General features: G+C 61.0%; 2 protein-coding genes across 2 annotated transcripts in view; one reads left to right on the plus strand and one right to left on the minus strand.

Moving 5' to 3' along the window:
• Positions 1 to 35: 35 nt before the first annotated feature.
• TSPAN1 (tetraspanin 1) lies at positions 36 to 3,303 on the minus strand. The gene is made up of 7 exons (XM_032191817.1): positions 3,247 to 3,303; positions 2,476 to 2,682; positions 2,085 to 2,159; positions 1,294 to 1,392; positions 855 to 992; positions 306 to 389; positions 36 to 89 (listed from the first exon to the last, which is right to left on the minus strand). Exons 1-7 carry the CDS (start codon positions 3,301 to 3,303, stop codon positions 36 to 38), a joined length of 714 nt encoding a protein of 237 aa, XP_032047708.1.
• Positions 3,304 to 7,274: 3,971 nt separating this feature from the next.
• The window catches only part of LOC116491758 (phosphatidylinositol 3-kinase regulatory subunit gamma), a 51,891-nt gene continuing 41,668 nt past the window's right edge, over positions 7,275 to 17,497 (plus strand). Inside the window, exons 1-6 of the mRNA XM_032192008.1 lie at positions 7,275 to 7,840; positions 9,902 to 9,997; positions 10,233 to 10,310; positions 15,341 to 15,472; positions 16,603 to 16,804; positions 16,979 to 17,064. Of these exons, the coding sequence (XP_032047899.1) occupies positions 7,513 to 7,840; positions 9,902 to 9,997; positions 10,233 to 10,310; positions 15,341 to 15,472; positions 16,603 to 16,804; positions 16,979 to 17,064 (922 nt within the window). The 5' untranslated portion in view covers positions 7,275 to 7,512. The remainder of the gene's footprint in view (positions 7,841 to 9,901; positions 9,998 to 10,232; positions 10,311 to 15,340; positions 15,473 to 16,602; positions 16,805 to 16,978; positions 17,065 to 17,497) is intronic.

Raw genomic sequence — 17,497 nt, forward strand, 5'->3', positions numbered from 1 at the left:
GTGGGGTGGGCACAGCTTCCCGCTGCTGCCGGGGGTCACTTCTGGTCCAGGCGGCAGTACAGGTACATGGAGACGGCCATGGATGCGATCTGGGGGAAAAGAAGAGAGTCAGACCCACGGGTGTCCTCCCCTGGCACAGAGGCAGCCCAGTGACAGCCCCTGCCTGGCACACGCAGGGAGGAAGAGGAGGGTGTGCCTGGGGAGGAAGGCTCATAGCCACTCCACGGCAGGTGGTGGCCCATGGGGGCTGCACCAGCCCCTCGACACCTCCAGAAGACCCCAACCCCGCTGCTTGGGGCACTCACCTCCAAGGCAGCGATGCCGGCAGCCACACCGCCCGCCACGTCTGCGTTCGTCTTGATGTCTTCCAAAATCTGGTCAAAACAACCCTGCGGGAGCAGCAAGGCAGATGAGGACGGGCATGGAGCTGCGATCCCAAAGCCAGAGGGCATTTCCCCCAGGAGGAACATCTCCCACCCAGGGGGCATTTCCCCCAGGAGGAGCATCATGGCTCCAGCCCAGAGCTTCACGGTCATGGAGATGGTCGGAGAGGGGGGACACAACTCATCAACCCCTCAGCCCCAAAGCCCCACATCTCCACGGGGTGGGGAAATGAGGGAATTTGGGACCGGGCAATGGAAGGAGCTTTGTTCCTCCCCAGCAGGCCACTGGGGACAAGTCAAAGCCACAAAGCCCCCCCCCCAGGGACTCAGCCCCCAGGGGATCGCTGTGCCCAGCGCTCAGGCTGGGGGTAAAGGCTGGGCCCTCCTCCCCGTGCCAGGATGCACCCCAAAATTGGGCGCACCCCAAAATCGGGTGCTGCTGGAAGGCAGGAGCCGCGTGTGTGTTCATACCTGGACAACATTTGTTGCCACGAGTGATGCACTGCACGGGGAAAGGCCCTCGCAGCAGGGCGGAGGGAAGTTTTTGTTCTGCTCATACCACGGGGAGCCTTCAAAGTCTGTGTAGTTATTCAGGCCACAGCAGTTGAACTAAGGGAGAGAGAGGGGTGGTGAGAGCACCCTACAGGTCTCCCTGTGCCCATGTCCCCGCCGCTCACTCCCTCCTGCAGGAAACATGGTCTGGAGCCTCCTTGCCCCGTGGAGGAGGTCACCCGGCTCAGCCCAGGACCTTTCTCACCCCACCTCAGGACCTCTGGATCCCTCTGGAAACCCGTGAGGTAGTCACACACACCTTGGGCCACATCCCCACCCCACACCCACACCCGCGTGGGCACCACCAAGCCCTTGCCGAGAGCATCCTGACCCCAAACCAGGGGGGAGCCCAGCGCACCTCCGCCATGGTGACGTTCCATATGTGTGTGAATTCGTGGTCATCCCCGTACTTCTCCTTCAGGATGGGAGTCACCACGGCTGTCAGGAACGTCTCTGCCTGCGGGGAGAGGCCGAGAAAACCCATCAGAGACCATCCCGGGGAGCGTCACGGAGTCGAGGGCCTGCAGTGCCCATACCGGTCCCAAACCCACGGGGAAGAGGCCACGCAGGCCGAGCAGGGCCAGGAACATGTCACGCCGTGTCCCTTTGACCCGAGGCAGCCTGGCAGCCTCACCAACCGCGGCGTTTTGGCCCCGAGGCCGCTGTTGGCGGTGACTCAGTCAACAAGCAGCCCGGCCGGGGCGGCCAGGAATGGTGCCTGCCCTGTGGTTGACTTCTCCTGCCTCCAACCAGGCGATGTCGTGGCCTTCCTCCCCAGGGGAGCTCCCTGGTGTATAATAAGCGCTTGGGTTCTCTCGGGACTGCCTCTCCTGCGTGGCTGCTGCCACCAGAGGTGTCCAGCCTTGGCTGGTTCCTCACTAAGGTGTTCAAGAGCAAGCAGTGGGCAAAACCTGTGTGACTATGCTCGTTTCTTTAGGGTAATGGGATCTTTAGGGTAATGGGATCTCCGCCTTGTTGCCTGCACCTCGGGCAGCCCCACCACCCAGCCAGGCTGTCCCACAGAGCTGGCACCGGTTTGGTGTCCCATCCTCCCAGCCCGCAGGCAGCACCCCCAGGCTCCCCTGTTTTCCTAAAGGGATCCCACGTGTCCCAAAATACCCCAGCCCAGCACCCTGCTAAGCCACTCACAAGACTCGTGTAGACCAGAACCACCACGGCAGCCGCGACTTCGGCGATGAAGATGATCAACACCACAGAGAAGAACTGGGAGGCAGCGAGGGGAGGGAGGTCAAAACGACAGCCAGTGCCACAGCACCCCAAAACCCACCCACTCCCCAAAGGTCAAGGACCCTCACCCTGCTTCAATCCATGTCTAGTTGCCACCAGCCCTGCTCCAAGGCAGAGGCAGAACAATTTTGGGGCCCCACCATCCCCACATCTGTTTTTCCAAGGTCCACCCAGCCCTCCACAATACAGGGACACCTAAGGAGGACACCTCCATGGAGATACCCATCCCTCAGGCTTCCCCCACCAGAGACCCCACTGGATAAAGCCTGGCTCATCACGGGCCCGTCCTTACCATCATCAGGAGACATTTGCTCTCCTTCTGGGCACCGTAGCACCCAAGGAAGCCGATGATCAACAAGATGGCACCGATGACGATGAGGAAGTAGCCGATGTTCACGACCTGCAGGACGGTGGACGAAATCCCCCCAAATATCTTCACAAAGGACTGCCCGTCCACCGTCACCCAGATGCCGACGCCCAGGAGGGCTCCGCCACCGAGCTGGGAGGAGAGAGATGGGTAAATAGGGTGCTCGGGGAAGAGCAGGGGTAAAATAACAAAAAAATGACAAAAAAATGGTTTCTGAAGGATCTCAGCATCTTGATTCTCTTCATCCAGGTGTTTCTCAGGCAGCTTCAGCCCTAGCCCACCCCGTGTGCCCTTGAGCTCCCAACCCAACCCCAAAAGGCAGCAAGGGGAGGTGGATGGAGGCCACCAGCCCCTGGGGAAGCTGCCACCATGCCATCCACCACGCTCAGCCTCTCCCCCAGCCCTAGAGACCCCCACACCCAAACCCCAGGTCGCTGCTGTTCCCCTCACAGACAGGGGGAGCCCAGCGGGTGGGACCCTGGGGCACCCAGCACCCCGCCAGGCACAGGGAAGGGACCTGTGGGGTCGATACAACAGCCACTGTCCCCCGTTTCCCCCCACCAAGGGCTTTGGGCACACCACAGGAGCAAGAGACCCCACAGCCCCCAGGCTCAGGGTGCTCCCCAGCCCCACAGCCCAGCCTGGAGGGACCACCGAGAGCGGGTGTCCCCAGGTGGGGACAGCCCCAGCACTTACAAATATGGCCAGGTTGAAGAGGATCATCATGACCTTGATGAACGTGAAGAACCCCATCTTGGCACCTGGAGAGAGCAGGAGGGGGAGGCGAGCAGAGAGACGTTACCAGCAGAACCAGTCGCAACCCCCTTTCCTTCAGGCTTTTTTTTGGGGTAGGGAGGACACACAGGGAGCCCTCACCGGGCTCCTCCAAGTCCTGGGACACCTCCCAGCCGTGCTTTCCCCCAAAACACCCAGCCTACCTCTGCAGCGAGCAGCTCCAGCAGCCCCAACCCAACGCCACTGCTCTGCCGCCCCCGTGCCGCCCCCAACACCCTTTAAACGGGAGCGGCCCCGGGGCCGCCCAAGCAGCAGCCCAACCCTTTGGGGCCACCCCCTGGGGGTGGCAGAGCCACCAGGTCCCTTGGGTGCTCGGTGGCTTGCTGCCCTCTGCTGCCCAAGCCACCCCGACCGGAGAGGCAGCAGCCAGAGCCCATCACCACGGCCTCTGGGTGCTGCTGGGGAGGAGAGGGGGTGGGGAAGGGATTTGGGGTCAGAACACCCTAAAATTGCTTTGTATGGACAAGCATCGCACCCCAAAGTGGCCACTGACGGTCTGGGGCTCTTCTGCCAATGTCTGGGGCAGGCGGCGGAGCCCCCAGAGGAGCAGGGCGCAGGGATGTGAAAGCCCCAAATCTGCGGTCTCCTGGCCCGAAACAGAAGCAGGGAGAGGAGGGCACCGGGATATGGCCACCGGAGCCGGTCTGTAAATGAAAAGCCAAAATTTGGGGTGTTTCCCACTGTTGCAGTGTTTTTTTGCTGGTGGGGACATGGCAGGAGAGGATGGTGACGACCAGAGCGGGTGCCAGTGCTAGATGTGAGCAGAGACCGGCCATAGCCTAAAGGCTGCCAAAAAAATAATGTTTGGGGTTTTTTTGGGGGGAAGATGCTTGGAAACAGGGGTGGTTTCCCCAGAAAATCCCTTTTGCCCAGAAAGCAGGGAGCCGAGCAGAGCACAGGGGGATGCTGTGTCCCCTTTTGGGGTCCTCCCCAGCAGAGGCACCGGGTGCTCGTCACGTCCCTCCCCACAAGGGTACATTTCAGTGGGATGGAGTCATCCCCTTTGGGACGTGTGGCATGTGGGGGAGCCCTAAACCCTCCCAGGGTGTTCACCCAGATCCGGGTGCCCTAACCCGTTCCCCTCGCTGCCTGCAGCCTCAGCCCGTCCCACAGCAGCTGCCCGTCAGCCCTCCTGCCCTCTCCCACCTGGGACCTGCTGCCCCTAAATGCAAAAGAAGACCTCCATCGTATCGCCCCTCTCCCCAAAACCTCCCCATCCCCTGCTCGTTGCACACAACCCCCCACCCCACAAATAATTTCGGCAGAACCCATAAATACTTGTGTGGAAGGAGGCTCACTCCCAGCCCCAAGGAAATTGCAGGGCAGTGCTGTGGCTGCACCCCGCTGCCCTAACCACATACTCTGGGGTTTGGGCGCTTCCCGTGTCACCCATCCCAACCCCACTGGGGACTTGGGGCTGGATTTTCTGGCTTGACCTCAGCAGGACAAGCCCGATGGCATTCCTGTGTCCTTCCCAGCCCATGGGGCTTGTGGGGCTTGTGGGGCTTGATGGGGACGGAGCTGGGCATGGGGACACCCCGCTGTGCCTCGGGTTTCCTTCCTGGAAAGCACAAGGTGGAAAACCCCATGCAGGGCCACAGGGGACCAGAGCAGAGGGACTCAGGGTGGTCTTGATGAGTTTTTGGGGTAGCCCCATCCAGGTGAGCCCCAATTTGGGGTTGGGAGCACCCGTCCAGCTCTCCAGCTGGCCCCAGGGTCGATTGTGGGGTGGAGGAGCTGCAACACGTTGGGGATGAGCCTTCAAAATGAGCTGGGCACGGCTTTAGGTTTGCAGGTTGAAGTTACCAAACTTTAGGAATCTGTGATGAAAACCTCGAAACCTCGCTTCTTCCCCTCCTGCTGCAACAGGGTGGAAATAAAAAGAAATCTGGGGGAATCACCGATCCCCTGCTCGGGGAGGTGCTGGGGGCCGTGTAGGATGCTCCCCGTGAGCTGGGGTCTCTCTTAGTGCCAATTCCAGCCCCATAGCCGTGCTCCTGGAGCAGGAGGGGCAGAAATCGCTGGGGAGGTGCCCACCAGGCAGCCCCACGGGGAGCAGGGCTCGAGGGGAGGGCAAGGACCGACCCCACAGCTCCAGCAGCAGCAGGGTGCCAGCACCAGGGGCAGCGGGACAGAAAAATCCCTTTTAGTGCTGGAAGCCCAGCCTCTGGGGAGCGGGGTGAAGGCAGCTGCAGTGAAATCCCCCCGGGATGCTGCCGCGCTGCATCTTCCCCATCTTTCCCAGCCCCTAGGGTTGGGAATTCCCGTGTCCCCACCCCGCACTGCTCCTGGATCCAGCCAGAGGGGATGTTTTAGGTGCCATCCCAGCTGCTTTTAGGGTGCCCGACCTGCAGCAGAGGCAAGGAGCAGCCGTTGGTTCGGAGAGGTCAGCGTGAGAAGTGGGGATTTAAAAAATAAAAATAAAATAAAATAAAATAAAATAAAATAAAATAAAATAAAATAAAATAAAATAAAATAAAATAAAATAAAATAAAATAAAATAAAATAAAAAAGTAAAATAAAGTAAAATAAAATAAAATAAAATAAAATAAAATAAAATAAAATAAAATAAAATAAAATAAAATAAAATAAAATAAAATAAAATAAAATAATAATAAAATAAGAGACAAAGCAGCTGGAAGCGGGCTGAGCCCCGGTGCTCTTGTTGCATGCAACAACCACGCCGTGGCCATGGGGTGGTGATGGGCATGGGGGTGGGTGCCCAGGGGGTGGGTGTCCTGGGGTGGGTGCCCTGGGGTGGGTGCCCAGGGGGTGGGTGCTCAAGGTCCCCAAAGGACGGGTGCCCTGGGGATGGGTGCTGAAATGAAGGGTGCCCTGGGAACGGGTGCCAAAGAGACAAATTCCCAAGGGATGGACGTCCACGGGATGGGCGCCCAAATGAGGGGCGCCCCGGGAATGGGTGCCCAAGGATGGGTGCCAGAGCCTGAACCCCCCCACACCCCCCCTACACACCCCCAACACCTCCTCCCCCCCCCACCCCTCAGTGAGCCAGGTAGGGGGGGCACCGCTCCCCTATAACCTGACTCTCCGCGCGTATCTGACGCCCCCCTCTCCCCCCAACCCCTCGGGCACCCCGTCCCCTCTCCCTGGGGTGCAGACAGGAGGCAGCCCCCCCTTTCCCATCCCATCCCGTCCCCCCCCCCCCCGCCCCCGCCGCGCTGCGGTGCCCAGGGGCGGGAGGAGCGAGGCTGACATCACCGCCCCGCTGCTGCCGGGGCCGGCTCCGCTCCGCTCCGCTCCGGTAAGGCTGGGGCAGGGGGGGGGCAAAGGGGGGCCGGGGGGGGCAGGAGGACGGATGGACAGACGGACAGGAGGGCCGGGAGGGCCGGGAGGCCGTCCCCATCCATCTCCCGACCGAGGGGAGATGGGGGGTTGGAAGGGAGGGGGGGGGAAAAAGGGGGGGCTTTCCGCGCTGTGCCGTCTCCGAGGGGTGTTTCAAAGGCTTGGAAATAAATCGAGAAAGCCGTAAATGAAGAAAGGAAGGCGAGATTGAACTAAAATCCTGCACCCGGGGTGTAGGGGGAAAGTGGGAGGGGGGCACACGACACCATTCCCTGCTGTCATCTCTCCTAGGGATATTAAAATATATATATATATATATAAAATAAATAAAATAAATCCAAAACCACTAAAATCCTATATTCTCGCTCACCCCCATGCCGTTTCGGGGCTCTGGGGAGGCTGCCCAGCCCGGGTGCCTGTGCTGTAAGCTCGGGGCTCCATCCCTCCATCCCTCGCCCTACTTTCCCGACTTGCCGGCACTGTCCCGGTGCGCAGCGCCCGGTCCCTGCTGGCTCCCCTGGCTGCCACTGTCCCCGGCCGTGGGTGCCCGGGGTGGGGGACACGGGGCTGGTTGGGGTCCCGGTGGGGGCAGGGGGCTGATGTGCTGCGTTTTGCTCTCACAGAGCCCGGGGAGGCTGGTCCCCAACCCCGGCAGGATGAAGGGCAGAGAGGGAGCGGGCTGAGAAGGGGACGGCGTCTTTTTGGGGCCGGCACGCGGGTCAGCATCACCTGCTCCCCTCCACGACGCCTGAGCAAACCCCACTGGTGAATTTGGGACCGGAGGGGTCAGGAGCCGCTTCTCGGAGGCAGAAGGACCTTTTCCTGCCCATCAAGCTTGGGGCAGCATCCCCTGATCCCATCGCCATGGCCTCCCCGGAGGGGCTGCAGTACCGGGCGCTCTACGAGTACCAGAAGGACCGGGAGGAGGACCTGGCACTGAGCCCTGGGGACGTGCTGACGGTCAGCAGGGCCTCGCTGCTGGCTGCCCCCGACTACAAGGACGGGGACGAGCGAAGCCCCCAGGGCTGGCTGCACGGCCTCAACGAGCGCACCAAGGAGCGCGGAGACTTCCCCGGCACCTACGTGCAGTACCTGGGCCCCGTGCGCATCGCCGCCGCCACCGCCAAGGCCAAGCCACGACCCTTGCCCCCGCCGCCCGCCGGGACCCCCGTGCCCGCCGGACAGCCCTGGGGTGAGTGTGGGGACGGGGACACCCCGAGGGTGGCACAGAGCCCGGGTGGAGTGTGGGGACAGGGACACCGCAAGGATGGGTGCGAGCGTTTGGCATGGTTTGGTGGGGACCCCCAACACGCAGGGGGGTTTATTTCCTTGGGGGCTGTGGCGTGGTGCTGGGGGGGTGTTTTTGGTGAGGTGTCGGGGTGCCTGTGCTCTGCTAGGGGTGCTGAGCCCCCTCTGCCCTCATCACTTATATGGTGGCCAAGCGCGTTTGGGCTTGGGATCGCACTGCGGTTGCATAATGCATCCAAGCGAAAAAGGAAAGGCGAGAAAAACCCCTTCCAGCTGGGGAGGCAAACACGACCCAGCAGCCCTGCACAAAACCGTGATCTTCTCTTCCTCCGGGATGTGACAGAGGAGAAATCACTGCTGGTGTGGGGCTGGGGAGGCAGCACCCGCTGGCAAGGGGTTCGTGCCCCAAAAATGATTCAGGGCAGCAGCAAGGAGGCTGGGACGGTCACTTCGGGGACACGGCGAGGCTGCCGGGGCTGGGAGGACAGAGACCAGCCAGCCCCTGGGTCGAGCCCCCAGCCCAGGGATCATTTTTTATAGAGGAAACCCCACAAAAAGCGGGGCCTGGGGGCAGGGGGTGCTGCCACCTGCCAGGCACCCCCCAGCTGTGTCCCTGTGCCCGGGGTGCCCCCCATGGGGTTTCCTTATAACGAAAACCTCCAAAGTTTTTTTGGAAGAGAACCACTTTTTTTTTTTTTTTCTTTTTCTTTTTTTTTTTTTTTTTTTAAATCTTCCCTTGCTGTTTCCATCTCCAGGCAGAGCTTTTGAGGTTCATGCTTGTTCTGGCTGGCTCAAATCCTGATTTTTCTGCAATACCTGCGTGCTGCCCTGGGTGCCCTCAGTGCCCCCTGAGCCCTGGTGCTGCTGGGGGACCCCGGGGACCCCAAGCAGGGTTGGAGCCCGGAGCAGGGCTCTGCCCACGGTGCCCTGGGCTTTCTCCAGCCAGAGGAAGGGTTTGGCTGGCAGGAGGGAAACGCTGCCTTTCCAAGCCGTGCCCCAGAGCCAGGGCTGGCTCTGCGGGGAGGAATGGTCTTTTTTTAATTAGACGACTTCCTAAAAATGGCTCTGGGATGGAGCCGAGTGCCACTGCTGCACGGGGACTTCCCAGGAGCTCGGTGGCTGCTCAGCCCCTGCCTGGCTGTCCCACAGCATCGCCTCCCTCCAGCACCCCATCGGGACACCCAGCTCCCTGCCCGGGGCCATCTCCAGCGAAGGACAGGCAGTTATCCTCTGCACTTGGCACCCTGCTCCCCCAGCTGCCAGCTTTGAGGCCAAAACCCCATTTTCCTTAACCCATCAGTGCCGTGGGAGAGTTTTCCACGGGCTCCCATCCATGTGCTTTGCTTCAAACCCCGCTGCAGGGCTCTCATTTCTGGGCCAGCACCATCTCTTCTCACCTCCACATTACCTTCCTGCCCAAAGTCCTTTTTTTTTTTTTTTTTTCTTTTTCCTTCCTTAAAATTGTTCAGGATTTATTGGCTTCACGGGCGAGCTCCCTGCCCTCTGGCCAGGCAGGAAGAAAAACCGATCGCAGGGAGCGAGCTGGCTGGGCTGCAGCTGGCTTCTGTGGGAAAAAGGCACCCAGACTCATCATCGAATTTACCATTATTATTATTTTTTAATAGAATTGCACCAAAACAGATCAGATAGTCACATGAAACAGGCAGAGCAGCCCTTGACACACCAGCCTTCCCAGATGCTGTGGGTGCCAGGGCTGCTCTTGTACCACCTAAGGACTCAATTCCTCTAGCAGTTACCAAAGAACCAAACCTTGCTGCCCAAAGCACACTCAGACATCTCCAAAATCTTTTTGTACCAAGTGGAAAAAGTCATTTTAATTGCCTTGAAGGAAGGAAGGAAGGAAGGAAGGAAGGAAGGAAGGAAGGAAGGAAGGAAGGAAGGAAGGAAGGAAGGAAATAAATGCTCTGGAGGGAAATACATGCACACAGCAGACCAGGATTTGGGGAACGCACTCCGAGCCCCTCTCCCTGTCTCTCCTCAGCAGGGCTCCCCGGGCAGGCAGAGCACAGCGAGCAGCCGGCGCTCCCCGAGCAGGCGCTGTCGACCGTGGCCAGGCTCATCGAGGCGCTGGAAAAGCAAGGTAGGGGCAGCCAAGGTGCTTGTAGGGCACGTGTGAGACCACCCTGCCCTACCCACAGCCACCAATTCCCCCGAGCATCGCTAGGGCCAAGCCGTGCACCCCGGGACCCACAGAGCTGGGGTGCACGGGGCGAGGGAACCCCCAGTGTCCATCCCTGCTTGCTTCCGTCATTCCCGTGTTGGAGGGGGGATTTGGGGCTCAGGGACTGACCCCAAATCTCCTGGCTGCTCCTCAGGGCTCGACAGTGAGGTGCTCTACACATCGGCCCCTGGCGCCCTGGGTGATGCTGAGCTGAAGCAGGCCCTGCTGGCGGGTAAGTCCCGTGCCACATCCCCCACAAATCCCCCAGTGCCCGGCTTGGAGGCGATGCTTCCACTGACTAGGGTTGTGCCAGGGCTGGGTTATGGCTCTGACCTCGTTAGGGCCCTAATTACAGCTCTGTAGGGCACTGCCTGCATGGGACCCCCCCCCTCCAAGCTCATCTGACCCCGGTGGGGTGCTGCTGGATACAGGTGTGGGGTCGGGATGGGTTTTGGGGTGCTGGCACCCGGTGTGGGGTTGGGGCTGCTGTGGGGGAACCCTGAGCCTGCCCTGGGTGCTGTTGCCTGCAATGGGGGCAGCTCGGGGGGGGTCTGGGGGCTGCAGGGCAGAGGGAGCAGCAGAGGAAAGGAAAAGCCGGTTATTATTTTTGGCTGGAGCCCTTCACTAGAAGCTGCCTTTTTTTTTAGGGAGAGGGAAAAAAAAAATAATCACTTTGCAAACCTCTCACGTCTCCGTTTGAGAAATGGGGCAGGCAGCACGTGGGTGCGATGGGGAAGAAGGAAACGGGGGGAAAAAAATCTCCTTTTTGAGGAGAGGGGGAAAGGGGGAGGGGGGAATGCTGCTGGAAGCGGGGTGCCCCGAGGCACCCAGAGCCCGGCGGGCGGCACTACGGCTCCGGGCACGGCCCCGCAGCCCCGCCAGCTCCCGAGCCGTGTTGCTGGGGAGAAGGGCCGTGATGAAATCGCTATATTAAGCACCATGACTTCATCGCTTCCCCGCTGCAGAGTCCCTGCCGGGCGGGGGGAACGGGCTGCGGCGAGCCCCCGGCGCTCCCCGAGAGGCGGCGTTGGCACAGGGGGGGAGGCGCGGGGGTCCCCCAGCCCCGGGGACACACTGTGGGTGCCAGCTTCCAGCTGGGGGGTGATGCTCAGCGGGATGCAGACGTTGCCCCCCTCCTCCCTGCAGCCTCCTGCAGGTTTTTGTAGTGTTTGGGCTGTAAAATAACCCTGGAAACAAAAAAAAATGAAAATAAGGGGGGTGCCCGCAGCCGCTCAGGACTGTGCGCAAGGTTGCAGGGGGCTCGTTTGCCCCGTGGTCCATCCCCATGAACTCCTCTCCTCCAAAAGAGGAGCCAAGCTGGATTTTGGGGAACGGGGAGAAATAGGATCTGGGGTTGACAGAGGCTGGGAAACAAACCCTGTCTCGGCTCGGGGGGGGAAGCAGGTCTGTGGGAGAGACGCTGGGGTCCCTCCGGGGGTGTCGGCTTCCCGGTGAATGCCCCATTTACGCCAGGGTCTGGCAGTCGTGGAGGGAAACTGAGAAAGGGGAAGGGGCTAAAAAAGTTCGCATGTTGGTTTTCAACCCCCCAAATCTTAACGTGCGGGTGGGGGCAGGCACATGTCCCCCACCCCTGGAGCTGCCCCATTTCTCCAACGCCTTGAAATTTGGGGTGTCCCAGCTAGGCCGGGTGCTGTGCCCACAGGAGCAGGATGGGGACGGGGGGGGGGGTGACTTCTCTTGGGACTCAGCATTTATCTCAGAGCTGCTCCCGGGGTGCTGGGGGGGCCCTGTGCTGCTCGGGGTCCCACGTGCTCCTGTCCCATGTCCCCTCCTGGTGACACGCAGCAGGCGGAGGTGGATTGGAGCCGCTGTCTCCAGGCGTGCCGAGCCGTGCCGTGCCGTCTTGCCGTCCTCCCCGCTTTGATCTCCGGCCCTGGCGCGGCGCAGTCTGCCTGGAGACATGCTCACGTGCCCGGGAATTAGGTCAGGGCTCGGTGGGGATTAGCAGGAGGCGGTGGGCTCCACGAGCTGCTGCTGGGCAGAAAGCACCGGGTCGGAGCGGGGAGCACCCCGGGGTGCCTGGTGTGTGGGTGCCCAGGGAGGGAGCGCTCCGAGCGGGGTGGCTGTGCTCCCCCATCCTCACCCATAGGATGTCAGGAGGGATTTGGGGTCCCCAAGAGCTCATTTTTCCCTTAGCCAAGCCATTAACTGTGACTTCAGTCCCCAAGGCGAGGCGCCCCGGTGCCTGCTCCGCTCTGAGCTTGTACCTGGAAATAAACCTGCGGTGGCCAGAGGCTGGGAAGGGGCATGAGCTCATCTGTTATATTTGGTGGGGATGGAGGGAGGGTAAATTAGTGGTCTCCTGTGACTCACGCCGCGGGGCTGGGACCCACGCCTTCCCAAATTCAGCTCCAGGAACCCCTGGGAGGGGTCCCAGCCCCAGGATGAAACCCAGCTGGGGGGAGATATGGGGCTGCTGGGGCTCGGGGCAGGGCGCAGTCCCCGGCACAGGGTGATCACTGGGCTGGCACAGGGACATTGCGGCGGTGCTGAGGCAAAGCCAGGGAAATTCCCCAGGGAAATCCCCGCAGCAGGATGTCCGGCAGGCTCCTACACCCGATGGGGTCAGGTCTGGGGGTTGTGCAGGTCCCTGCTCCTGGGGGGCTCTGCCCATGCTGCAGTGTGGGGTCTGAGGTCCTGGTCCACTTTCCCTCTCTGGGGTGCTCCAGGTGACCCACGGCCATGGGTGACCACGTTTTTTGGGGTGTTTTCCTTCTTTGTGGTCCCTCTGTCCCTGCCCTGCAGCCAGGGAGGGGACACGGAGACCTCTAGGAAGGGGCAGAAAGATTTGGAGAGCCTGGGGGAGCCGTGACTCATCCTGCAGCATCATTAGCTTCTCGCAGGGGTTATCATCTCCCTCCGGTACCCGAGCGGGGGCAGAGCCCTGCCTCGGGGTTAATTTAACCCTCCCCAGGCCACCAGCCCAGCCTCACGTTGGGGAGCACCCCGGGGAGCACTGAGGAGGGGAGCTGGGCAGGGGGATGTGACCGCGTGTCCCGGAGGTTGGGGACAGCAGAGCAGAGGCTGTTTCTGTCCAACAAACCGAGGAGACCTCAGGGGAGCAGCCCCATCCGAAATTAATTGCTGGCAGGAAGCAGCAACCCCTCTCCAGTGTCCCCATCGCGGCACTCTCGGGGTGCTGCAAGGATGTTTTGGAGCCTTGCTTTGAAATCGGCTGCGCCTTCCCTTTGAACGAGCCTCCGAGCCTATGCAAATGAGCTAATTAGGCCATGTGGAGCCCCGGGCTGATTGCCTGGGGCCAGCACTCATTGGCATCCCCTTCCAGCACCCAACAGGCTGCGGCTGCTCTCCCCAATCCGTGCCGGCACCGTCTGACAGCTCCGCAGCGAGACCCCCGCGGCGGGCAGGGGCTGCACCGAGCTGGGGTGGGTACAGGAGGATTTTGGGCTCGTCCCCTACTGCCCGGCCTAAGGGGAAGCAGGCGTCCTCCTCGCTCATCCCCACGCTTGAAACCTCGAGCACCAGGCTCCGTACGGGGACAGGAGCCACCCCGTGGCTCCCTCAGCCCCGTGAGCCCCTCCTGGGCACAAGGACACCAGGACGTGGCCGTGGGGGCTGCCCCAGGCGCCCACCCGGCATCATCCCAGGGTTTTAGCCAAAACCAGGGTCTGGAGCATCTCCTGGGCCATCGATGGCCAGTTGAGGGGTCCAGCAGCGCAGCTGGGTGCTGGGAACATGTCAGGCGAACCCTTCCCACGGGCACTTTTCCATTTCTTCTTTTTTTTTTTTTGGATTTTTCTTTCTCCTCTCCCAGCCCCGCGGCGCTGCCTTTGCCCCGGGTCGCCTTCGGCCACGCTGGCGGCGCGGTGCCTTTTGTCACGGCGGGTTTGTGGCCGGCCCGGGTGCCTGCTCCTGACCATGAGGTAGCGTCTCCAGCCGCTGGGTTAAAGGCTTCGCCCCGGGGATTGTTCAATCTGTTTGCTTTCCCGTCAGCCAGCCAAGGGCCGGGCACTGAAGGGAAGGCAGCGAGGTCCTGCCGGTAAGGGAACCGCCACAATTTCTTGTCCCAGAGCAGGGGGAGATGGGCACGGGCCTCGTCTGCCCAGCCACGGTGGGGACATCTCAGGGAGATGCTCTCCAAAAGCCCACCAAGGTCTGGAAGGGGGGACCCAGCTCGGGGTGTCCAAACCCAGCCTGCGATGGGAGCCCAGCCTGACCCTAGGAAATGGGGTTTTTCACCACGTTGGGCTCATAACCCCACTGCCAGTCGAAATGGTTGGAGGCTCGGGGCGTTTTCTGCTGGAAAATGCTGCTCCTTTGGAGACGGAGCGTGCCCCCGAATGCCTCCGATTTGGGGAAAGCTGCACTTGGGGATAAAAACGCAGAGAAGGGAGAGGCAGGCGGTGCAGAGCTGGGCACAGCCACCGCCTTGCTCCTAGATCACATCATACCCGGCCACGTGGGACCTGAAACATCATCCCTGAAACCCTGCAAACTCTGCTCTTTCATTTCAATATCCTCACTGAGAAATTCCGCTTCTATAAACGAACCATTTCAATCGGCCTCGAATACCTTGGGATTTCCCCCCCCAGCACACCCCCTCCGAGATTTCTCCTGCGAGGAAAATTTCAAAACACTCACTTCTGGCTCCAGCTCGCACCAGAGCCAGATTTTGAAACCTCGAGATCTTTGCAAAAGGGGACGTGTGTGTGTGTGTGTGCGTCCCCTGGGCTGGGACCTCCAAGAGAAATTCATGAGGCAACGCTTCGGCTGAAGTCACGTCCCCATGCCGAGCTGGCCACGGGGCTCGGCGGGACCACGGGACACATTCCTCCGAGTGCTGGCCCCGTTTTGGGATGATCTCAGCCCTCCTCACGTGCTTTGCCCCGTTGCTCAACCCCACAGCTGGGCATCTGCGATTTGGGGCTGGGGGAGGCGATGGCGCTTTGGGTTCATTTGTGGTGTTTTGGGATCGCTGGGGTGTTGTGTTTGTGGCCTTCTGGTGGGGCGTATTTCTTTGGGGTCGTGGTAGAAGGGAGGATGAGTGCTGGAGGATGAGTGCTGGAGGATGAGTGTTGGAGGATGCCAGTGCCAGGCGCTGTCCATACAGTGACCCTGGGCACCCCAACCCCAAAACTGGTGGCGATGGCACAGGAATGGTGGCACCAGGAGCACGTAGGGCAGCAGGGTGCGGGCAGGGAAATCCCCCCACGTCTTGAGGAAGGATGGAAAGCAAGGGGACGTGCAGCAGGCTCAGGGCTCTCTCTGGGCTTCTTGCAGACCCCTCAGCCGTGGACATGGACCTGCTCGATGCCCAGACGCTGGCCGAGGCCCTGAGGTGGTACCTGCAGGAGCTGCCAGCCCCACTCATCCCCCCTGCCGTCTGCACCGACCTGCTCCACATGGCTCAAGGTAAGCACGGACGGGGTCTCCCTGTGTTTTGTGAGGTGGAGGAGTTTTGGGAAGCCCCTGTGAGGAAAAATCCCAATATCTCCAGCTCCTGTCCCAATCCCCTGGGGATGCTGCCCTAGGGGTAGCTTTTGGCTTTGTATGGGCAGGGAAAATTCATTGCTTTTGCAGCTCGGGATGCTGGAAGTGCCTTTAGGGCCTCACAAGCTTTTCAGCCTCTCGTGCAGACAGATGGGACTGCCAAGTTCATGGCTTTAGCTGAATTTTGTCGGCGAGGTGGCACACCTGGGGCTCACGGCCAGCAGCAGACAGGGTCCCCGGCCTGCCCAAAGGGAATAAGGCGCATTGCCACGAGGTCTCCCAGCTGGTCAGACCCTCTCCTTCCCCCCGATTGCCTTTGAAATCAGATTTCCCCCTCTGACACCAGCTCTCCCTGGTCGCTGTGCCTGCCGTCCCCTTGGAGAGGGCCACGGAGACAGCTCTGGGTGAGGAAGAGGAGGGACACCGCAGCAGAAATCCCCCTGGGCTGGGGGCACCAGGCCACCGCCTTCCCCTTCCCCGTCGGAGAGGAGAAATCAAAGGCTGCCTCCCTTCCAAGGATAAAAACGCAATTAGGAAGCAATTAGCCGGGTTGCCTCGTTAAGCAGCTTCAAAGGGAAGTGCCTTCCCCCTGCAGCCCAGGCCGCTCGCTGCTGTGATGAACAGAGGCAGAACCACCGGGGCTTTCAATAAAAATAAAAATAATTTTAGAAAACACCCCCAAAAAAAGCAAATCTGTGGGGAGAGGAGTCCCGGACCTGCCAGGATCCAGCTCCAGGTCCCGAGGAGCGATGCTGGAAGCTCGAGGTGCCCACGGGCACGTCCCTGTGCCTTGCCATATCCAATGTCCTCCTGTGGCAATGGCAGTGCCATGGCACCAAAAGAAAAAGGGTGACACCCAAAAAGGCTCTCCCACATTTCTCCTGGCAAATCCTTTACCTCCCAGCTTGCTTTTTCTGACAGAAGACCCCGACATCTGCATATGGGATGGGGTGAAAAGAAACAGGGATTTGGGGAGGGGATGTATGGTGGCAAACCAAGGCTCCGTGGGGATCAGAGACCCCCCTCAACCCGATTTCTCCCCTCGTTGGCAGAGACCCCGGGCCTGGAGGAGTGTGGCCAGCGAGCCCGAGCCCTGCTGGCCCCCCCGGCCCTGCCGCAGCCCCAGGCGCTGCTGCTGCAGGAGCTGGCCCAGCACCTCGGCCGCCTCTGCCAGGGCTCCCGCAAGAACCGGCTGTCGGCTCGGCTCCTCGGGGAGCTTTTCGGGGAGCTGCTCCTCCGCCCCGCTCCCTCCAGGTGAGCTGCCCACATTCCCCCTCGCCCATCCATTTTGCATCATTTGGGGTCGGGAGGAGTTTTGTCGTGTGCCACCTCCTTACATCCACCGGGGAGCCTTGGGGTGGTCGGCTCGGGGACCCCCGGGGACATCCAGCTGCTGGCACCCTGACGGCCACCCTGTTGTCCCCACAGCGCCGAGGCGAGCCCCGAGCTCTGTGCGAGGATCCTCGAGTCCCTCATCGTGGCCAGCGAGGCGGCGGAGCTGCCGGCAGCCCCCGGTAAGGGACACGCGGCCGGAGGGGTGGTGGCGGGGGGCAGAGCTGGTGGCACGGCTCGGGGACAGCCACCGGGGGGGTCTCGGCAAGGTGAGGGCTCGGTGAGATCTGGCTGGGGTTTGGGAGGGAAAAGATAGCAACACAATGATAATATGGTGAGGGATCGTGAATCAGAAGCAAATCTGGGTTTATGATTTGGACTCTGCCCCTCCTGTTTGGTGGCAGTTTGTGCCCCGTGCTTGTCCCCAGCCCCAGGACGTGCCTCTGTGCCCTCTGGATGGGATGTGGCATATCCCAAAGGACGGACACGGCAGGGAGGAAGGGTGCTGGTGGCACAAACCACAGCCCCCAAGAATCGTGGAGGTCCATCCCTGCGGGATCCCGTCCCCAGCCAAGCCCCAGCCACGTCCCTGTCCCCGCACCGAGCCACCCAGGA

Source organism: Aythya fuligula, chromosome 8 (assembly GCF_009819795.1).
Source record: "Aythya fuligula isolate bAytFul2 chromosome 8, bAytFul2.pri, whole genome shotgun sequence".
Classification (NCBI taxonomy): domain Eukaryota; kingdom Metazoa; phylum Chordata; class Aves; order Anseriformes; family Anatidae; genus Aythya; species Aythya fuligula.